Source organism: Phoenix dactylifera, chromosome 3 (genome assembly GCF_051530095.1).
Source record: "Phoenix dactylifera cultivar Ajwa chromosome 3, Ajwa_hap1_PhDact_Kaust_v1.1, whole genome shotgun sequence".
In the NCBI taxonomy this organism is placed as follows: domain Eukaryota; kingdom Viridiplantae; phylum Streptophyta; class Magnoliopsida; order Arecales; family Arecaceae; genus Phoenix; species Phoenix dactylifera.
In genome coordinates this window covers 27292562-27316924 of record NC_143192.1, presented here as the reverse complement: position 1 = coordinate 27316924, position 24363 = coordinate 27292562, and the positions used below count along the sequence as shown (strand labels likewise).

The following is a 24363-nucleotide window of genomic DNA, read 5'->3' as shown; positions in this document are numbered from 1 at the left end:
ATCATTGAAAACTCCTTTCAATGGGTTGGAACGATTCCAACTCAACTCATTGGGGTTTATCGATCATCAAGATAATCCCTATGAGTCCCACCATCCACCAGTGACACCTAGCAGCATGTAGTGGCTACCCAGCAGAATGGAATGATGAACCTCTAGGTGCAGTTAACATGTGATACAGTCCTACTATCGTGGATCCCTACAGGACGGAGGTCATGGACAACTCGTCAAACCCCATCGTCTGTCATATGTCAAGATTTATTCGACTCGAGTTCGATAGTGAAAAACTCTTTCTCCACTGTGCATACTGCCCCGGCCGAGGTCTTACGAACTCAGTCTTATAAATCACATAGGATCTCTCCTTATCTATCAAGGTCGATAGATTCCATATAGGTGCATACCCTACTCCTACAGTGAACTTACTGCAGCCAATCTACACTGCATGGACCCATATGGCTAGAGACCATGTATGTGTGCAGTCAAACTACAATAACCTCACTGTGAGTAGCCGAAGCACTGCAGGTCAAAGGACCAGTCACACTACTGCAACATCAAGCAAGTCACTGACGAGTGGATAGACATCCAAGTGACTTCTTGTATTGGTCACGCTCAGTACCCTTGTTCTCTAACAAGCACCTGTACTATCACTTCAGTGTCCCTACACTGTGGACTCAAGTCTCGTCCATCCAGAAGGAGAGTGATCTGTGCACTGATCGGATCGATCACCGTCCTCGTGATGATCCTTTGATCAGGAGCATTTAGAAATTAATCACCAATGATACATGGCTCAAATTCTCAACTCTTGAGAATATGTATCATCATCTTATTAATTTCTTGGACGATTCATAGACACATAAACAATATGAATGAAAAAGATGCCTTTTATTTATTCAATAATAAATAGTCAAGTACAAAATTATGTCCCTAGAATCAACAATGTGTCAGCCAAATTGGCTTCTAGGGCATACATCTAACAATCTCCCACTTGCACTAAAGCCAATTGGTCATATATCTTAGGCCCATCTTCTCAAGGTGGGCTTCAGTCTTTTGCTGACTCAGCTGCTTAGTGAAAGGGTCTGCCACGTTATCCACGGAGTCTACTCTCTGCACCTCTACATATTTCTTCTCCACATAGTCGCGTATGAGGTGAAAGCGTCGCTCTATATGCTTAGACTTCTGATGAGACCTTGGCTCCTTAGCAAGGGCTATGGCGCCATTGTTATCGCAGTAGAGTGTTATGGCATCTGATGTCATTACATCCAGCTCTGCAATGAATTTCTTGAACCAGAAGCCTTCCTTAGCAGCTTCAGAGGCGGCGATGTATTCGGCTTCCATAGTCGAATCAGCAATGATCGGTTGTTTAGAACTCTTCCAATTCACCGTACCACCATTGCACAAGAACACGTATCCAGATGTTGACTTCCTGTCATCGACATCAGTCATGAAGTCTGAATCTGTGTACCCTTCTACCTTTAACTCTGATGATCCTCCAAAAACCAAGAATAAATCTTTAGTTCTTCTCAAGTACTTAAGAATATTCTTCACAGCTGTCCAGTGTTCTTCACCTGGATTCGATTGATATCTGCTTGTGACACTCACAGCAAGAGCTATATCAGGTCGTGTACATAGCATGGCATACATGAGGCTTCCTATTGCCGATGCATAAGGAATCTTGCTCATGCGTTGAATCTCCTCAGGTGTGTTGGGGCACATCTTCTTGGAGAGATGAATTCCATGCCTTAGGGGTAAAAGACCCCTCTTGGAGTTTTCCATGCTGAACCTCTTCAGCACCTCCTCTATGTACATTTTCTGTGACAGGCCAAGCATCCTTTTAGATCTATCTCTATAGACCTTTATTCCCAAAATATAGGATGCTTCCCCAAGGTCTTTCATGGAGAATTCTTTTGACAACCAGACCTTGACCGAGGTTAGCATGGGAATATCATTCCCAATCAGGAGAATGTCATCTACGTACAGTACGAGAAAAACGACAGCACTCCCACTAACCTTTTTATAAATACATGGTTCCTCCTCGTTTTTGATGAAATCAAACGTTTTGATTGTATCATCGAAACGAGTGTTCCAACTCCGAGATGCTTGCTTTAGTCCATAGATGGACCTTTGCAGCTTAAAGACCTTGTGATCTCCATCACTGGAAGTAAAACCCAAAGGCTGTTCCATATAGATATCTTCATCAAGATATCCATTCAGGAAAGCAGTTTTCACATCCATCTGCCAGATTTCATAATCATGAAATGCTGCAATGGCAAGCAATGTTCGGATGGATTTTAGCATGGCTACAGGTGAAAAGGTCTCCTGATAGTCAATGCCTTCGCGCTGACTATACCCTTTCGCCACAAGCCTTGCCTTATAGGTCTCTACCTCTCCATCCGAACCTATCTTCCTTTTGTAGATCCATTTGCATCCAATAGGTACAATACCTTCTGGTGGATCTACTAAGGTCCAGACTTGGTTGGAATGCATGGAGTCTATCTCTGACTTCATAGCTTCCAGCCATTTCTCGGAATCGATATCAGATATCGCCTCGTTGTAGGTTTTGGGATCCTGTATGTGATCCCTATCCCCCACTAGGAACATTTCCTCTGTATCCTCTTCTAGTATACCTAAGTATCTATCGGGAGGATGGGAGACCCTACTAGATCTACGAGGTGGTTGAGGGACATCGTGTACTGGCTCCTTATGAATAGGTTCTATAGGATCCATGACTCGTTGCTTTTCAGAGACTTTCTCTTCAAGCTCAATTTTCCTCCCACTGCCTCTATCAAGGATAAACTGATTTTCCAAAAAGATGGCATGACGGCTCACAAACACATTGTGATCCTCTGAGACGTAAAAATTGTATCCTAATGACTCTTTAGGATATCCTATAAAACGAGCACTTATGGTCCTAGCCTCTAACTTGTTCGCCTGTAGTCGCTTGACGTGGGCCGGACATCCCCAAATCTTGAGATGACCCAGACTTGGTTTCTTACCATGCCATATCTCATACGGTGTGGTAGGAACGGATTTAGAGGGAACTCTATTCAATAAATAAATCGCTGTGAGTAAGGCATCTCTCCAAAGGAACATAGGTAAATCAGTGAAGCTCATCATGGACCTGACCATATCCAATAGGGTCCGATTTCTCCTCTCTGACACCCCGTTGAGTTGAGGTGTACCCGGAGGTGTCCATTGTGAGACTATGCCGTTTTCTTTGAGATAGTCCCGGAATTCTTCACTAAGGTATTCTCCTCCTCGATCTGATCGAAGAGCCTTAAGAGGTTTTCCAGTTTGTTTTTCTACTTCATTCTTGAACTCTTTGAACTTTTCAAAGGATTCAGACTTGTGTCTCATAAGATACACATACCCATACCGTGAATAATCATCGGTAAAGGTAATGAAGTAAGAATAACGTCCCCTGGCTAGCACATCGAATGGGCCACATACATCTGTATGTACTAGGGTAAGTATTTCAGTGGTCCTCTCCCCATGTCCTACAAAGGGTAGTCTGGCCATCTTTCCTTGAAGGCAGGACTCGCAAACTGGATATGACTCGGAAGTCAATGAGCCTAAGAGCCCATCTTTATCCATTTTGTTCATTCTATCTTCTCCAATATGGCCAAGTCTGAGGTGCCACAAATATCTTTGGTTTATCTCATCTCTGGATCTTTTGGATCCTTTGGCACTCACATCTTGCTCGGTAACATTCACAGATACATCCATATGTAAATGGTAGAGACTGTCAATCATAAAACCACGTGCGACTATTTTATTTCTCAAATAAATAGAACAGCAGTCTTTGTCAAATGTAAAAACATGACCTTCCTGTGCTAGACATGAAACAGAAATCAAATTTCTGCTAGCAATAGGTACATAATAGCAGTCTCTAAGTATTAAACTAAATCCAGACGGTAGTCGCAGATGGTAGGTGCCCACAGCCACAGCAGCAACTTTTGCCCCGTTGCCAACCCGAAGGGTTACCGCACCTTCCGCCAGCCTTCTACTTTCCTTTAGACCCTGCATGGTAGTGCACAAATGAGCACTAGAACCAGAATCTATAACCCAACTAGAAGTAGAAGAAACCGTTAGATTAGTTTCAATAATGAGCAAGTCTATACCTTCTGAAGGTGTGTCACCTTTCTTGTTCTTCAGGCTCTCGAGGTATGAAGGACAGTTTCTCTTCCAGTGGCCTTCGACATTGCAGTGGAAACATTTTCCTTTGTCGTTAGCCCTTTTCTTTTGAACTTCCTTCTTTGGCTTCTTGTCTTTCTTCTGCTTCTTTGCAGGCTTCTTTTTTTCCAAGTAGACTTTCTCTTGGAACCAGAAGTCAACTCAGCAGCGAAGACATTGCCCCTTGAACCTTTCAAGGCTCCCTCAGCAGTTACCAACATGTTGATTAGTTCAGTCTTAGTGCATTCAATCTTATTCATGTGGTAGTTTACTATAAACTGACCAAATGAATCAGAAAGTGACTGTAGGATCAAATCCATTGCAATTCCTTGTGCATGTCCATACCGAGCTTCTCAAGCTCCTCTAGGTCCTTGATCATGGTCAGACCGTGATCATGAACAGACTGCCCTTCGCGCATCTTCGCTTTGAAAAGCCTCTTGGACACTTCAAAACGAGCTGTGCGACTCTGCTCACCATACAACTCTTGTAGGTGTGCCAGTATGTCCCTAGCAGTCTTTATATTTTCATGCTGGCATTGGAGTTCATTAGACATAGATGCCATCATATAGCATTTTACTCTAATGTCATCGTCCAACCACTTTTTATGCATCTCACGCTGAACATCAGTGGGACGTGCTGGTAATGTGGGAAAATCTGAATCGAGTATATAACCTATCTTCTCACAGTCCAAAACTATTTTGAGATTTCTAAGCCAGTCCTTGTAATTGGTTCCGGTCAGTCGGTTGGTCTCAAGAATACGGGTCAAAGGGTTTGAAGCCGACATTGTATCTGCAGAGAGTAAAGATTCTAGTTAGACTTTTGTACTTGATCCTAATCTGTCCTAAGGTCTTTTAGAACAAATGTGACTCCCACTATTTTCTCGAATTCCTCACACTCCCCTGGTAGGAAAACGGAAATCCCACACGACTAGGGTTTCTAGTGGGTACTGCGGTCCCACCAATTTACATGCCACCTCACCTAACAGTTATTGGTGACACATAGATGGATGAGTGTACAACTCTTGTACAATGCTTCTCAAGCATGTTGCAGTGCAACTTGGTCTCTAAGCCATGAAGACCTCACCTAACAGTTATTGGTCTCATTTCTTAGTTAAGTCAGACCCACTGTATAACCGTAGGAATAAAGTCGTCATTGGGTCCTCACCTAACAGTTATTGGTGCCCAACCCCACCTTTACCCTACAACATCTCATGTCTATAGAGAGGTCCAGCCCCCCAATGCAACTTGACCACTGTATCCAGCCGAGACAAGTCAACATCAGAAAGGCCTTAGCAGCTCTACTACAGTGAAAGACCTATTGACTTAATATTGGTTAATCAGGTCTTAGTGTTTGCAACTTGAGCCTTTCATAAGAGGTAATCGAACAATTGGCCAGGTAAGCAGGTGGGAGACTCCCCTTACTCAGAGAGTAAGGTCCTAATTAAGTAACCACCTTTCATGCTTTCCTAGACACCAATTAGATCAATTAATCTAATATGACTTGCTCATGTCGGTTCACTCTCGACTTGATTGAGGAGGTTTTGATTTAGGTCTCAATTGGGTTTGCTACATCACATGTAGACCTATCTACCCGACTCTCATTCACATCACATGCAAACGGCGCATTGCAGGCAGTTATAATCGCGGCAATAATTAAAGCTAAACTTTAACTAGGTGATGATCATGGATTCTAATTAGGTCGTATTACAAGCACATGCACATCAATTGATCAAGTGGTCTTCAACTCTTGAATTGGTTCCAAGCCTCCTTGATTCGATCCTTGATCAACCCTTGATCCCATCGCCATCAACCGCTTGGATCACCTTTCATCTCATGCCTTTGCTTCAACTTGATCGTTGATGTACATCACATCACAGAAATACAACCAGATGTAAAATAAAAATAAAAATAATTTACATCTCCTTTTAGGAGGCACGCAGGCCTCTCAAAACATCAAATAAGATGCATGCAAGCATCTGAAAAATTACATGACATCGCAGATCACATCGCAGGTCATTACATTTGATACCAAAAGGGGTTGAATCCTATGATCATCACCGTATGCTACAATTATAATTTTCAGATCTGAAACTTAACTGATTATATCATGACATAGGTCGCTGATCATGCTAATCATGATTCTAAACTTTGTAATCCCATTAACAATGCAATTAGAATCATCTTTTTATCACATAAAAATCAGCATGTAAAAAAAAAAAATCAGCACCCCTGAAAAATCTGCATGCAGAATTTTTCAGCATGCATGATCAATCAATTTTCAGATCTAATAAGCCTTTAGTTATTTAATTCTTACCTTAATCTACGAAGCCTAGGCTCTGATACCACTGTTGGGAACCCGCCCATGCCGCTGATATTTCAAAAAATTTTTCAGATGGCAGCGGAATCGGCATGCACGGGTTCGACGTTCATCGCATGAACGCTTGTTTCGAGACCTTTCGTAATTAGGTAAGAATTAAAGCTTTTAAAACAATAGGAAGATCAAATCTTCACCTTGCGCGGGTAGACGATCACCGCGAATCTGAATTCGTGGTTATGGGAGAGGGTTCGCTTGAAGCCGTTCAAACGTCCGGCCTCTACGGGTATCCACACGAAGTAGAGAACCGATCAAAGCTTTCTTGTCTTCCCGGGGTGCTAGCTCCCTTGCAAAGACTCCTTTGATGGCTGATCTCTTCTCTTTCTTTCAACTCTTGAAAGTGCTTGAGAGGAGGAAGAAGAAGGTTGAAGAAGAGGAAGAAGAAGAATCCCCACGCAGCCTTCTTTCTTTTCCCTGCGTTGGAAGGAAGAAGGGAGGAAGAGGATGCCGCCAACCTTTGGCCTTGGTCTTCCTTGCTTGCGGCTGATCACAAGAAGAGAGGAGAGGGAGGCTCACGGCAAGGAGAAGGAGGAGTTCTTCTATACATAGGGCGCCGGCCTCACACCTCCTTTTATAGCCATCTAGGGTTCCTACTAAGTAGGAGCCCTAGACATCTTTCCAAAGAGGGGGCGCCGGCCCCCTCTCTTGTGCCGCACCAATGGATCAAGGGGGAGGGGCTTGCGCCCCTCCCTCTTGGTAAACCCTAGTCCACATTAGGGTTTGCATTGCCCTAATGTGGTCAAGCCCTAATCCTATTAGGTTTAGCCCAAGGGTGAACCAATGGATCCAATCTAGGTAAGTCCTAATCCAATTAGAACTTGAATCAATTTTGACTCAATTGAACTCTTCAATCCTAATCCAATTAGGAGTCTTATTGATTCATTAGATTAATAATTAATTGTGACTTAAGAAACCCTAATCCATATTAGGATGTATTTAGTCCTAATCCAATTAGGATTAGATTTGAATCCGAAGTCCTAATCCAATTAGGATTCCTAGGAATCCTACTCCAAGTAGGAATCTGATTTAGATTCAAAATTCCTAATCTCATTAGGATTGAGGAATCCTATTCCAAGTAGGAATCCCAGTTCTAATCCAATTAGAACTCTAGGTATCCTACCCGAAGTAGGATTCTTGTTTCAAGTCCAATTAATTAATTCCTTTTTCCTTCTTCAACCTTTTATCAATCAAATTGATTTCTTGTGATTCCTAATCATGATTTCAACCATCGGATCGGTCAATACTTCTAGTGTGTGTGACCCCATAGGTTCTATTCTGACTGGTAGTGAGATATATTGTGATCTCTATCACTATATCATTGAAAACTCCTTTCAATGGGTTGGAACGATTCCAACTCAACTCATTGGGGTTTATCGATCATCAAGATAATCCCTATGAGTCCCACCATCCACCAGTGACACCTAGCAGCATGTAGTGGCTACCCAGCAGAATGGAATGATGAACCTCTAGGTGCAGTTAACATGTGATACAGTCCTACTATCGTGGATCCCTACAGGACGGAGGTCATGGACAACTCGTCAAACCCCATCGTCTGTCATATGTCAAGATTTATTCGACTCGAGTTCGATAGTGAAAAACTCTTTCTCCACTGTGCATACTGCCCCGGCCGAGGTCTTACGAACTCAGTCTTATAAATCACATAGGATCTCTCCTTATCTATCAAGGTCGATAGATTCCATATAGGTGCATACCCTACTCCTACAGTGAACTTACTGCAGCCAATCTACACTGCATGGACCCATATGGCTAGAGACCATGTATGTGTGCAGTCAAACTACAATAACCTCACTGTGAGTAGCCGAAGCACTGCAGGTCAAAGGACCAGTCACACTACTGCAACATCAAGCAAGTCACTGACGAGTGGATAGACATCCAAGTGACTTCTTGTATTGGTCACGCTCAGTACCCTTGTTCTCTAACAAGCACCTGTACTATCACTTCAGTGTCCCTACACTGTGGACTCAAGTCTCGTCCATCCAGAAGGAGAGTGATCTGTGCACTGATCGGATCGATCACCGTCCTCGTGATGATCCTTTGATCAGGAGCATTTAGAAATTAATCACCAATGATACATGGCTCAAATTCTCAACTCTTGAGAATATGTATCATCATCTTATTAATTTCTTGGACGATTCATAGACACATAAACAATATGAATGAAAAAGATGCCTTTTATTTATTCAATAATAAATAGTCAAGTACAAAATTATGTCCCTAGAATCAACAATGTGTCAGCCAAATTGGCTTCTAGGGCATACATCTAACACCCCTCTCTTCATGCCGCACCAAGGAAAAGAAAAAGGGGAGGGGCGCACGCCCCTCGTCATGGTAAACCCTAATCCTTATTAAGTAAGGATTGGGATGCCCTAATGTGGCCAAGCCCTAATCTAATTAGGCTTAGCCCAAGGGTGAACTATTTTGGGTTTGATCTATGCAATGTCCTAATCTAATTAGGACTCAATGAATCATGACTCGATTGAACCCTTCAATCCTAACCCAATTAGGAGTCATATTGATTCATTAGATTAATAATTAATTAGGACTTAAGAAACCCTAATCCAATTAGGATTTATTTAATTTTAGTCCTAATCCAATTAGGACTCTAATTTGAATCCGAAGTCCTAATCCAATTAGGACTTCTAGGAATCTTATTCTAAGTAGGAATCCAAATTGAATTCAAAATCCTAATCTAATTAGGATTGTAGGAATCCTACTCCAAGTAGAAATTCCAGTCCTACTCCAAGTAGGACTCCCAGTCCTAATTCAATTAGGACTCTAGGAATCCTACTCCAAGTAGGATTCGTATTTTAAGTCCAATTAATCAACCCCAGTGTTCCTTCTTCTACTGTTTATCAATCGAATTGATTACTCATGATTCATAATCACATTTCAACCATCAGATCGGTCAATACTTCTAGTGTGTGTGACCCCATAGGTTCTATTCTGACTGGTAGTGAGATATATTGCGATCTCTATCACAATATCATTGAAAACTCCTTTCAATGGGTTGGAACGATTCCAACTCAACTCATTAGGGTTTATCGATCATCGAGACAATTCCTTTGAGTCCCACCATCCACCAGTGACACCTAGCAGCATGTAGTGGCCACCCAGCAGAATGAAATGATGAATCTCTAGGTGCAGTTGTCGTGTGATACAGTCCTACTATCGTGGATCCCTACAGGACGGAGGTCATGGACAACTCGTCAAACCCCATCGCCTGTCATATGTCAAGATTTATTCGACTTAAGTTCGAGAGCGGAGAACTCTTTCTCCACTATGCAATCTGCCCCGGCCGAGGTCTTACGAACTCAGTCTTATAAATCACATAGGATCTCTCCTTATCTATCAAAGTCGATAGATTCCTTATAGGTGCATACCCTACTCCTACAGTGAACCTACTGCAGCCAATCTACACTGCATGGACCCATATGGCTAGAGACCATGTATATGTGCAGTCAAACTACAATAACCTCACTGTGAGTGGCCGAAGCACCGCAGGTCAAAGGACTAGTCACACTACTGCAACATCAAGCAAGCCACTGACGAGTGGATAGACATCCAAGTGACTTCTTATCTTGGTCACGCTCAGTACCCTTGTTCTCTAACAAGCACCTGCACTATTACTTCAGTGTCCCCACACCGTGGACTCGAGTCTCGTCTATCCATAAGGAAAGTAATGTGCGCACTGATCTCATCGGATCGATCACCGTCCTCGTGATGATCCATCGATCAGGAGCGTTTAGAAATTAATTATTAATGATACATGGCTCAAATTCTCAACTCTTGAGAATATGCATCATCATCTTATTAATTCCTTGGACGATTCATAGACACAATAACAATATGAATGAAAAAGATGCCTTTCATTTATTCAATAATAAAGTCAAATACAAATTATGTCCCAGAATTAATAATGTGTCAGCCAAAATTGGCTTCTAGGGCATACATCTAACACCTAAATAAGTGCATGAGTATGGATCAATATCAAACTCAATCACTTATTCATGTCTCTCTTAATCTTTTATATGATAATTCAAACAATGAAACATTAAAAACTCTTTATAATTTTCATTTTGTTTTGATCAAAGGCTTCTTGAATCATCATAAGATTAGAGTAAGTAAGATGTTACCTTCTCTTACTAGAAATGACTGATTCCTTGTTGACCTACTCACAACCTTCGTACAAAATCCACCATATCCAGAATACCCCGTACACAACGCAATGTCGTGAATGAGGATAAACCAAAACATAGGTTCAAGTGCACAAGGTACCATGGTGATCTCAGGTCTAAGGATCACTTGCACAACTCCCACTCTGAGAACCATCTTTTGACAATTAAGTAAGAATCCATAAGATGTTCTCATGGCTGGTCATTTCAGTAAACTCATTCCTCTAATGAGCACCCACATCTTTGTATTAGTGTCTCACACAAGTGATTGTGAGATCAATCACCCTCTACATCAAGCATACATAAGATGTGCCAGTCTTTCCGGTAATATTGATCTCCGACTCAATATACCAATTTGACTGGGAATATTCTAAATTAGAATTTTAGGATTTTAGGTCTCACTGGTATGATCTCATCATAACCCTAAAACCAATGTCCTAATTTATGGTGTTCATCATCCAACAATAAAACAGATAAGCAGCAAATGATGAAACACAATGCCTTTATTGATATATATCAAGTGTCAAAGTATATGATTTGGAGGATTACAAAGAGAAACCCATCAAATGATTGGCTCATAGGGCATCTACTCTTTCAGCTATTAAAGATCATATAGAAAGACAACCATATATCTCTCAAGCGCGATATTTGTAGGTAGAGAATAATGCAGGCATAACCAACCAGAGTGCAAATCAAGCCATTCTCGGCATCAAGAATTTAATGTTTATAATGCCTATGACGCCCAAACAACAAACTATTAACATTGTACTCATTGATAACTGCCTGATATTGGAATTGATGATACTACCATACCAGTGAATCATGAGAAATCACTCTAATTTGCTGGTTGCTGAGGTTTGCCTGTCTCAGTGTATACCCCAAGATGACAGTTTGAAGATAATATGAAACAGCAAAGAAGCAACCATGCTGAATGGGAGAAAGATTTGTATACTCTATGTGGCTTTCAAAGGTATCCAGGCGCAAATTTATTCTCTCGCTGCTATGTGTGTGCTAAAATATTTGGAAACATAACAGAATTACGGGACAATTAATACCAGAAAAAGAATTTGTACAAAAGAAAATACGGAAAAAGGCATAACAACCCAAAAGATATGGTCTTCATGAAAATTACAACTATTTTCTTTTGATCTACTCGAAAGAAAGTCTTTCTTGATTGTTCAGGTTCAGAGGAACAGCAACAATTATTTCATGGATATACCGAACAAAAGGAAGATGCGGAAAGCGGTTGATGAATGTTCGATCAAAGTAATCTAAATAGAAATTGAATAACACGCTGGCGAGAAGGCCTACAGCCGGTACCCCAGCCTCTGCTGACCAATCTCTTCCGTCCTCATCAAGAATAGACAAGTTCAGAAAGGAGGAAACCAGTTGAAAAATGGATGGATCGTTCAGAACGGGTTCGAGTTTAGCCAAGAGACGCGAACGACCATGAATCATATGAACTTATTTTATGGACTGCCTCAAATAAATTTTCAAACAAATTATGCTTTTCACATGTAACAGAAGCTTGAACCTAAGTTGTACATCTTTGAAAGCAATTGTCTTCGGTTGGGATTTATCTTCCACATCATTCACTCAAACTACTTTGCAGTTGATTGTGATCAGCTGCGTTATCTATCATTGTCAGCAGAGTTGCTGCTTAGTAACAGACCGGAATATAGGGGCAGATTGCTTATAGTTTCCCAACTGACGACAAATGTGTGAAGCTGGTTTTCTGACAGGAACTTCTCGAACTCAGTTATTTCAGGAGTTGCCACAAGGTTAAGATCAAGGTTTTTAAATGAAGCGGGTCGAAACTGATTCCCTTCTTTCAGGTTGGACATTAAGTTCAACTTCAATATCTGGAATTATACTACAATACCACTACAAAAGAAGAAATAACTCCCGGCGGTTTTTTTTGCCACTACCGACGCTTATAAGCGTCGGCGAATTCCCAGCCCACGCTTCACAAAGCGTGGGTCAGACGTCGGGCAGGTGGGCGTGGATCGAGTTTAACCCGACGCGTCAAAAAAGCGTTGTCGGTCTATGCCGACGCTTTTAAGCGTCGTTCCTTTTATAATACTCCGACGCTTAAAAGCGTCGGCGAGAAGGTTGGCTACTATGGTGTTAGGCCGACGCTTAAAAGCGTCGTTAAAGGCGTGCCAGTTTACGTTCCGGTTGCTTTTTCCGACGCTTATAAGCGTCGGCCTTAAATTTTTTTTTTTAAATTTTTTTTTGTAAAAATAATTTTTAAATACTCTGTGTACATTAAATTCTAACAACACAAATTCTAACAAACAAATACACTGAATCACATATATAACAAAATACGAGTCACAAACAAGAACTTTGATTACATTCATATTATCATATTTGATTACATTGTACTTCAAAAACATTCTAAAAACATACAAGTCAAATTCCTAAGTACACAATCTACAATATGTATCAAGGGTCTCCATAGCCTGGCATACGTAACAATAGAAGTTCTTAACGACTACCACGAATCATAGGACAATTTGTTGTAGTAGTTCGCCCCTCTTGAATCTGCAACATTTATATCAGGACATGATGTCTCACAGAGCAAAGATAAACAAACACTAAATTGGTTCAGATATTGTGGATACAAGTACAAAGAAGAATCAGGAACTGGGACTTAGTTTGAGTTGCAGAATGTTATATGAGCCCACCACAGAAATCACCATCATATGGATGAGAATGTGGTGATAATGCAGCAATATAAAATTAACAAAACCAGCAATTATAATGTACGGTCGAAAAGTGTTCAATGTTTCAAAAATCACACACCTACAACTTTTAGGGCAGGCTATATGATGATTGCATGTGACCTGTTTATACCATAGTGCACCTCACCACGTATACTTTCTTGTTCCATCCAAACAAAGTAGCCCTCAATGAAAACGATAGAATTTTTAAAAGACGTGCCCTCAATGAAAAGTGCTCTGTTTATACCATAGCAAGACTCTGTTTGCTGGGATTAAAATAGAGAGGCTGTGTTAGTGCTGAGCTGCTAATCCAAAAAAGTGGAAGAACAGGGAAGTTTCTTGCCCAACCTGTCTCCCTCTTACGCACAACAGAAAGCCGAGTAAACAAATGATACATCACAAGCAGGTCATAATCTGCAGCTACCTTCAAAGGAAAGTAAAGCATCTAATTATGGGAAAACTTCCAATAGCAGCCACTCGTTGCGACAATCACATGACAATATATAAACACGCCAATAAACGACCAGAAATAACTGATAGAGTGTAAAGTTTGGTTGAGTTCCTTCAATGATGAGATGGCCTTTTGGAAGTCCTCAGTGCTTCTCTCACTGTTACATGCAACATAAAGAATAATAACATATATTTCTTAGTCTTTTCTGCATGAGATAGTGGAGGAAGTATTATTTAAATGGTAAGAAAAGCAGCTAAACAATTAGCATGGCCATGATCAGCTCAAGACCTGTACTAGCCACCCAAAAATGAATCGAAAACCAGCAAAAACCATGGACAATGCAGGTCAATGTAATCCTTTGCATCTTGCAATCACCGAAAAAAATCCGATCCAAGTGAGCACTGATAACAGCCATCCAGTTCCCTCCCAAGGAGCACCAGGCTAGGGTCCCACAGTGACAATTATGGGGCAGTGTATATACAGACTAATGATTGATTAGAAAGTAATTGTCAGAAACAGTAATGTCTATAATCATAGAGAGCATTGATGAGAAGATAGCTATAGGAAATATCCAGAGCTTACTTTTTTAACTGATGTGCACAACTAATAAAAACAAGCATGCCATAACCCTTCCGGTAAAGTTGTAGATTTTTTTTTTGATCCAAACATCAGAGAAGACGTGTGCTACAATTATGCTTCTCCAATTGGTGAAGCAGATAAACAGCTAGCAAAGTCAAAACAAAGGTCAAAACATTTATTAATTAACCCAATAACCACTCGCCTTCAGGGACACCATTTCATGCTACTCGGCTAAATTTTCAATATGCCCTTTATTTACATGTCATGAATTTTCCTTTCGCTTATGATCCCTTTATGTCTATGCAAAGCCAATTTGCTTCCAGCAGAGATTATTGCAGTAGCTGTCACTCCAAAATTTGATCCACAATTATTACAGAAAGTTCTAATTATAAATTAGAAATAAACGGACGCGGGGTAACAAACAGATAATTCATATGGATGCAGAAATAAACGGGTCTAAATAGCAATTTCACAATCAAATTCAAGCAATATTTCCATCATATAAGAAAATTCCACCAAGTTAAAATAATAATTACGAGCATATACCAAGACTTCCTTCAAATTTTCGCCAGTTAACAATAATATTGAGAAACAGGATAGCATCAAAAAAAAAAAGGAAAAAGAAAAGTCAAACAGATAAAGAAATAGGGCCCCTCCTATCTCTTCCCTGTGAACAAAAATTGCAATCAATCGCTTTCAAACATCTGCTGCCCAACCTTCCCACATATTCCAAAGAATTACCCATGCAGCCAGAATCCCAGAATCCCAAAGAAACCCTTGAATTTAAGCAAAAAATCGCAATTTAAAGCCCCCGAGAAAAGAAGAGAACGAATGACAAAGCAACCCAAATTCCAAATAGGGCGGCAAAGAGCAATACCCGACAAGGAAATCGACCAAATCCTCACGAAAACATCCAGATCCGGCAAGGATTTTAGAATTCCCAAAGCAAACACGATTCCCAAGCGCGTGCTTACGATCCTTTCCTATTTAATTTAATTTAACAAGCCTACTTAACGGGAATCAAAGCTGAAGCAAAAGAATCGAAACAAACATCAACGGGAAAAACCAGAGAGATCGGGATCACTTCAAGAAGAGGCGGGCGAGAGATCGGGGGATTTTAGGACCTGAAATCAGGGGGCGGAGGCAAGCGCGTTCTTGGCACGAAGGGGTGTTAGGGCTAGAGCTCCGGGGGAGAGAACGACTTCTTCCCGAGAGAGAAAGAGAGGGGAGGGGGACGAGGGCGCCGGAGATGAGTACGGAAGCTCCAGCAGCGCCGGAGAGGAGAAATAAGGGCTCGGGTCGGTCGCTGGGTTAGGGTGGTGTGCTCGCCTTCGACGACGCTTATAAGCGTCGTATTATACCGACGCTTATAACCGTCGTTGTAGGTCCGGAAGAATAATGACGCGTAATAGCGTCGCCCTATAACTAGTTCCCACGCTTCCGAGTGGCAGTTGGAATTGAGGACTATGACGACGCTTTTAAGCGTCGTGGATTCCTTTAATTTGCCGACGCTACTAATAAGCGTCGGCAAAAGTTCTTGAGCTAGCAAACTTTGCCGATGCTTTTCCATAGCGTCGGCATTCAATAGTCGGCAAAGATCTTTTTTGTTGTAGTGTAGCAACCATTTCATCATCTCCTGAAAACTTGGTAACATATGGGCTCGACTATTAACACAAGTGTGATCCTTCTCATAAGACACCCTGGATTGTGACAAGTCTCTTGCCTTCTGATTCCGTCATTCTGGTTTACAAAAGTCGACTTCTTCTCTCAGAGCAATGACCAGTCAATATATCCCATAACCTGGTGGCCTATCACTCGAGCCATATTGAAAACTTCCAATCCATCTGTGGATATGACAGAACTTTCCTTTTCTTTGAGCAAACATGGATTGGATAGATTGAAAAGAAGAAATATCAGGTGCCTAGCTTTGGAACTGTTAATCTTACCTGAATCTGAATGCTCCACTCTAGCAACACTAAAAAGATTCTTTTCGCAGCAGCTTCTCACTACAGGAAAAGCTGGCATTCCCGGCTTTTTATGTCATATACGATGCTTATAAGCATTGTAAAATTACACCCCGATGCTTCTGAAAGCGTCGAGGGAGTGTCGGCAATGCAAGCAAGCGTGGAAAAAATTGTTTACAACACTTGTGGTTTGTGCCATTAAGTTAACAATGCTTTTAAGCATTGCTAACTAATGACACTTTTCAAAAGTGTTGCGAGGTCTATTGCATGCAGGCTTGCTATGTGGCAGGTCTTTAACGATGTTCATAAGCATCGCTAAGTGATGATGCTTATAGAAAGCGTTGCTAAGTAACGACACTTATAGCGTTGCTAATCAACGACGCTTCTCATGGGATGTTCCTTTTCATAGTTCAGGACAATGAGACCAAAACTTCGTCTTCTTTGCACCAAGACAGAGTCTTCTTGCTCACTTTTATGAGCCGATTGGTTTCACCAAATCATTATCATTGTTTATTATTGGTTGATCTGCAGCTGATGTATCTGTTTTCTTCAAATTACAACTTGAATCAGTCTTCATTGAACTCAGGATTGTACCATCATCTCTTGTTTTATTTTAGTTTAAGTTAGCATAACATGATAAAACTCTAACTCGACATATCATTACCTTCTAGTTATGTAAAATAAATAATAGATGGTGGTGTTGCACTTACCTCATATGCTGGATGGATGCTCATCCCAAGCTTTGAACCTGAATTTCATCAACACACCATGTTGTTGGTCTGTAGACATGATTCATTTAGGTATCGATGCTATTGGGATAAATTACAACACAAATAGTGGATGTTATGTGGAATTGATTTTGTAAGTAGATATCCTCTAGCAAGCAGAAATTTTTTGTTGTAATATATCTAAATCAAAGTCTATCAAAGGATTGTTTTGCTAAACATGAAGGGCTCCTTCTAATACATGTCTTTTATCAGTATTTTCCTCCAAGAAGATAATCATGTCTTAATACATCATTGGTTCACAACATTCATGAGAGGAAGATCACAGGTCCACAACTGCCCACACCTTGAATAACATGTCCTCACCTAATTGGCCTGGAAATTTGGAGAGGTGTCGAGCAAGGTTTGCCATATCGATTAGAGCTGGTGCACATCCATACCGTGCCATATCGGTACCGAACCAATACATGGTACAGGAGGTATACTGAGTGTTGGTATGCCGAACTGGCCCCCGTACCTAGCTTACCATTGTAGTGATAGGATGGTACTGGTCCAGGATCCGGTACTAAGACAGCAAACCTTGGTCTACTGTTAAGCATTACTATTAAGACTTTCAGCAATTTCAAGATAGTTGTCATGCATGATTGTCAGTAGTTGGAGCAATTTCGAGCAAACCATCATGCGTTACTAAGAATAATTACAAGTAAATTATGAACACAAAGTGAAGCATAAAGTCTTGCTGACTCATACTGACAAGGCAAATGCTTTGTCTCTCCAAAAACCTCCTTGAAACTTGTTCAACTTTGTTATTTTTTTTTCTTTTGGTACTACCAAAAGCAAAAGTTAGCATTGAAGATCCTACTAAATCAATACCAGCAATCTATGCTAGTAAAAGCTGGGTTTACGATGGTTCTATGGAGATTAGAAGCATTCTGTTGATACAGTTCATAAAAAATTATGTCCTCATGTTAATTATAAAGAAAATTCATAATCATGTCTTTTTAAATATGCTCATTGCTTTTGTTATTAGATTAGTAAAATGCATGTGCCATGCATATGGTGAAACCCCACATGATGCTAATGTGGTGTACAATACACATATACTACTCATGAAACCCTACATTCTTAAATAACTCTATTTGTTTCTAGTTTTAGACAATTTATTGCTAGGAAGCTATGGTTGTTTTTTGTGTTTTTATGAAATAATTGACAAAATAATTATGGAATTGGTTACATAATGCAAAATTTTGTACTAGTATTTATAGAGAGCTTTGCTTTAAACAGGTTTCAATTGCATCATTTAGCATGCTTATACTAGAAGTAAATTTTCTTAACCAAATATTTAAAGTTAATCCATTTAGGAGAAATGTGATATTAAATCAATATGTATTTATTGAATGAGATCTAATGCTCACATAAAACCAAGGTTTATTGTGCAAGTGCTGATTACCTCACTAGTATTGGGCAATGTATTGGTATCTTACAGTACGGTACGATGCATGCACTTGGTACAGTATGATATCATATAGTTCCATATTAGCATAATATTGGGAGATCCTTGTCCAATACCCAACCATTGTACTGCCTCAAACTAGGCGGTACGGGTTGATACACCACAAAACTAGGTGGAACTAGCCAATCCACTTGTCATTGGTCTATTAGGCCCCATGATATATTGAACCTTAGTACCATATAGGTACTTTAACAATATGGCATGGTACAGGCTAGTATGAGGAACCGCATAACAAACCTAATCTGCACAATATAGAGCACAACCCCAATTAAAGGCATCCTTGACCTAACTTGAAAATGGGGCACCCTACTCATCAATCACATTGGCCAAGCATTGGCACCCAACTAGCAAAACAGAATTCAAAATTTGAAACATGAATAGAACTATAGGAAATCTAGTTAGAATACAATCCTATTGTATCTTACCCTCACCATGCATCAAAGACAGACAAACATTATTTTAGTGGCACAAATGTCTTCATCCTAGTTCAATGCAATCATTTCCTCGAACCATAGTCTCATTGGTACACATGTTACAAAAGAAATGGAAGTAGTCACACAATTTATACATTAATACACCATATCAGTGGCCAAATTGCCAAACATTTGAAAGACATAGCCATATCATGTTAAACCCAGCATAAAAAATTTGCGAAAAATACTTTGGGCAGGTATAAATGACATTTAGGACACGGCTATTGATAACCACAAATTCTTTCCATCCATCGCATATACTAAATCTCATTGAGAGTCAACCTATGTTATAACTCAATAGGACTTCTAAGTTGCCTTTTAAATTTCCCTGATTCTAACTTATTTGCCTCTTTGAATTTATTGGATAAGTTGGAAACATCATACATGGATATGTTCAGTGCAAGATGTCACATTATTAGTGTGCCAACTGAAGAAACATAAGAAAAGTTTATTTCAAATAAGTGATGCATATAACAAATCTAGCACAAATTTGCAATATTATTTTTTTCATTTTTTGGTTACATTGCAATAATACTTTTACACCATTTACTATTTCTAGTAAATAATGATCTGAGCTATATATTGGAAAACTTGGACCAAATAGGGAATATTAAAGTGTCCACAAAGCCAAAAGCAGAAGATGCCTACAATATCCTAAAAAATTTGTATTCAGTATTCCAACATCATCACCATTGTCATCCAAGTTGGACAAAATGTTATCAAGAGCACATGTAGAATTGAAGAACTGTTGAGTGGAAAATAAATGAATAAATAAATGTAAACAAAAGTAATGAAATTAAACACACATGTAATGTTGGAAAAAGTTTCCCCTCAACCACAGCAGAACAATTTTGTTGCACAACTTGAAATTATTGGAGCTGCGGTCAACCAGATAGCAGATGCATTGATTGCCAACAACAACTCAATACTTGCCATACCCAAGTATCATGCCACTAACTACTCTTAAAATAGCATGCTAGCGACCACCTGGAGAACTTATGATTCATTTGAAGGAATGAATGAGAATCATAGCTCCAAATAAAACATATAACTAGAAACTATTGCAGGCAGCCAGATTGTAAATAAAATTGCCTCCAACAACAAGAATTTAATGCCTACACTACATAATAATTTCAAGCTGCTAACTAGAAAATAGTGAGCTAATTTCAGTCAATGAATGACAACCATATATGCCTCAACTGCAATATATGTATGTAGGTAGCTAATATTTCAAGCATTCCTAACCAGACTGCAGATCAAGCCATTCTTGACAACAAGAATTTAATGTTGTTATACCCAAAATTACAGACTACTAACTGGAAACATAATATTCATTCGGACAATGAATGACAGACTGAAACAGAAATTGCTATAATAACACAGAATCAAAAGGACCCATTCTATTCTGCTGCTTATTGAGGTTTTTCAGTCCCAGTGGATATTCATTGAAACCGTGAAGGAGCAACATCCTGAATGCCAGAAGGAACTGCATGCTCTGTATGATTTTCAGACTTATCAAGCCCCAGATATATTATCTCACTGCAGTATAGTGAAATATTTAGAAACATAATGACTTACAAGCTTACTTTATTGGACCATGAGAATACAACCTAAAGTTCTTGTACAATATGAAACGACTGAATGAGAAAGGACGAGACACAAGATAAGGTAGCCAAGGAAATTGCAACTATCAAAAATGATCATGTGAAAACTTATTTTATGGACTGACTATGTATAAAGCTGGTTCTAATAGGTTAAGCAGGAATTTTAACTATTTCAGGAGTTGCCATGAGGATGAGATAAAAGATTTTCCATGAAGTGGGTCGACGATGCTCGCCTTTTTCTGATTGGACATTATATTCAGCTTCAATATTTGGAATTAAAGAAGCACCCACTGACTTCTCTTGCTCAACTGCTAACCATTTCATCATCCGCTAAGAGCTTCTCAACATGTGGGCTTGAGTCCTAAGACGAGTGCTCATTCTCCTGAGACACCCAGGATGGTGATAACTCTCTTTAACTTTTCATTCTTTTTTGTCATTGTGCTGTACAGAATCTGACTCCTGACTCAGAGTAACTACCGATCTATATACCCCATAATCTGGTGGCCTATCACTTAAAGCATCTCTTGAATTTACAGGTTTGTCCAATCCAAAGCAAATATGGAATTGTTAATTTTACTTGTATTTGAATCATCTTCCATGGCAAATTTGGAATATTCCTTTGTAGCAGTTCCTAGTGTGTTTTAATCAAAATTTTGGCTTCTTTCTGCTGATTGTCCGGGGCTTCCTGCTAACTTTCATGGAAACTAATTTCAAGAGATCAATATCTCCCTTCCTTATTAGTTGATCTGCATCTTTCATTATCTCCAGATCACCACTTGGATAAATTTTCAACGAACTCGTAACTCTGCCATCATCAACCACATTATTGAATTCCATAGTAGCCTTCCATGGGTGATCTTTCCTATTTCTAAAAGAATTCACTTTTAACTTGTTATCATCGGCAGTGACATCCTCCCTTCCTGGATGCTGATCATCTATTTTGTTATTAGGCTGTATAAGACTTGCTTTACCTCTCTTTTTGATTGGAAGGCTTGCATTGTCTATCATACAAACTAAACTCTTAATATCTCCCAAATTTGAACCTTTATCCATAGCAACCTTGTGAGTTTCTTTTGAATCTACTTTCAATGTTCTCTTGGCCTCAGTGTGCCCTTGACCAACTAGATCAATTTGTCGGTTTGTTTTTGCCAACAATGATCGCGGCTTTTTTTGCACCTGTGGAAAGCTGATTATCTTCAAAAGATCATTATCAAGCTGCATTAATGTTTTATCCTCTAGTAGTACATCTTGCTTTTTTGAATGACCACTTGAATCAGTCTTTAACAAATCCAAGACCTCGCCATCATCATCCAGTTTGCCTACATTCAGATTAGGCTCAGATTGGTGAGTTTTCCTAGTTCGAGAATAACTTGCCTTTGTCTTGGTGTCATCAGTTGTTCCACAATTTGACTTTTCTGGTCCTGGTCTACTTATATGATCACGTCTTGAGCATCTTTCATCTGTTTTCCTGTCATGATGCACAAACATGGAAACTCCTTTCAGAGCAGCTTTTGATGTGGTCTTTGCCTCAGCAATGGGCCCTTGATCAGCTTGAGCAAATTTTTGAATTCTTCGCGCCAATGGCAAATGGGGCTTTTTTGGCACTTCAGCAAAGCTAATTAGTTTCAGGAGATCGTGTTCATGCTTTCTTTCTCGATGATCATCCATTCGTACATGTTTCTTCTCCGAAGCACCACTCATATTGTCCTTCACCGTATCTACAACTACTGATCTACCATTGTCACGCGCTTTATTCATATTCAGATTGGCCTCCTGTGGATGATCCTTCCTAGTTCTCCCAGAACCTGCTTTCAATATGGCATCATCCTTAGTTCTACAATTCCCTGTTTCTGATGTGTGTTCCCCTTTGCCATTGCCTCTTGTGAATCGGTCGTCTTCGAAGATTCTTGACACTTTTTCTCCAGCTTCAGCTGACCCTCTACGCCAACTCCCACCAAAACCAGGAGGAAAATCTTCATCCGCATCCTGAGTATCAGGTTTCCTTGGAGTTCTTTTCACTGAATGGCATCTCCTTCCGGCGTCTCTTCGCTGATCCAAACCAGAACCTCTAGAATCAGGCTCCCTTCTCTTCCTGTATGTTAGATGCCAAGTCCATAAGGGATCAGTGTCATTCTCATCAGTCTGATCCACTTCTGGTGCAGCTTTTCCAGTCTGAGCAGTGGTAGAAGTTCTGGGCTCCAGAAAGTCTCCATCTTTCCCCTTAAATTTCTCTTGGCCTGCATTGGTCTGATTTCCGGGAAGCAAGCTTGGGGAGAGCAAGCCCCTGGACACCAAGTACTCCGCTGCAAGTCGCCCGGCTTTCATAAAGATATCAGCCTTGTGAGGTAGAATGTCCGAGCACTGCCTTGAGTGGCCTTGATCGAAGCTTCGCTGATGGAAATTTTTATAAGTTGCGTTGAGTCGTAACTCCCTTTGTCGCTGGAAGGCCCTGACCTGCGAGATCTGCTGTGATAGTGACCTTCCATGTCCACCTTGCACTTCTCTGTTCATTTTTATTCTTCCTTCCTTCGATCTCTTTTGTTTCTTTAACAAAATTGATCAAACCCTAACAGAGAATTTTATTCGATTAAGCTTTCAAAACCCTAATTCCAGAACAGAGACATGCAGACAGAAAGACAGAAAAAATGATCCTTTTGATTACGAGTACGAAGAAGGCTGCTTAATTTTTTCATCAATCAACCATATTTCAACGAAAGAACTGAAAAATACCAATTCTCTTACCTCGATTCAGCTGAGAAAATCGTCCTTCATATCAAAACCTTCACCATTTCCCTTGATCTAAATCGATATCAATACAAATACCTGCACGAAAGTACATCAAAAATAAGAATTCGGTGCTCATTTGATCATTTCGGAAGTAATTAACGCATATTACTTCGCTGAACAAGCCATACCTTCATCGCTGACATGAGGAGTTGATATCATTTCTCTGTTTCTTTACAGTTTGTTGTTTTGTTTTTCGGAATGAAGGCTTCAATCCTCCCACCAGCTTCGTCGTATGTAGAGCATGAAAAGCATTCCAGGTTAAAGATAGTTACGCATTCCTTCATACCAATTCATATGCGGGAAGAAAGATCTACCGTCCACTTCTTGTAGAACTTTTAGATCTCGATTACGTTTCGGTAACCGGATAGGAATTTCTCTGCAGAATTGGGAGAGAGCTTCTTAGACGTTTGCATGCTTGCGCGCCTGGCCAGTGATTGCCACGTGTCATTTCAAACAAATGGCGCGCTGGCTGTGTCGTATGCCGCACGTTTACGAAAGTAGTTTGCACGCGCAGCTTCAGACAAGGCTCGGAGGTTTATGTAAGTTCATAAGGGTCACTATAATAGTCCTTAGTACATATGAGTTTTATTATTCGTATAACTGTCACGCCTTGAACCCAGCATCCGGATTCAAAACGCAGCACGCCCTCATATTTTTTAGGGCAGAGGCTCAGAAAATATGCTAGGCCTAAAAATTTAATACAATCTCGATATTCATAATCAAAAATGATCCCAATTCATAACAAACAACAAACACTAGTCCAATTATAAAATTTAATCATCCAATCTATATTAATGATGCTCTATCT

General features: G+C 40.1%; 1 protein-coding gene and 1 long non-coding RNA gene across 2 annotated transcripts; both read right to left on the bottom strand.

Moving 5' to 3' along the window:
• Nucleotides 1–13067: 13067 nt before the first annotated feature.
• Nucleotides 13068–15796, bottom strand: LOC149768010 (uncharacterized). The gene is made up of 2 exons (XR_016399807.1): nucleotides 13542–15796; nucleotides 13068–13280 (listed from the first exon to the last, which is right to left on the bottom strand). It is a non-coding gene; the product is annotated as an uncharacterized LOC149768010 (long non-coding RNA).
• Nucleotides 15797–20890: 5094 nt separating this feature from the next.
• LOC148714285 (uncharacterized) lies at nucleotides 20891–23877 on the bottom strand. The gene is made up of 3 exons (XM_088717924.2): nucleotides 23684–23877; nucleotides 23511–23591; nucleotides 20891–23334 (listed from the first exon to the last, which is right to left on the bottom strand). Exon 3 carries the CDS (start codon nucleotides 23277–23279, stop codon nucleotides 21414–21416), a length of 1866 nt encoding a protein of 621 aa, XP_088574050.2. The 5' UTR covers nucleotides 23280–23334; nucleotides 23511–23591; nucleotides 23684–23877; the 3' UTR covers nucleotides 20891–21413.
• Nucleotides 23878–24363: the final 486 nt, after the last annotated feature.

Coding starts and splice junctions, on each gene's coding strand:
- LOC148714285 (XM_088717924.2), bottom strand. CDS start 23,279: ATGAACAGAGAAGTGCAAGGTGGACATGGAAGGTCACTATCACAGCAG.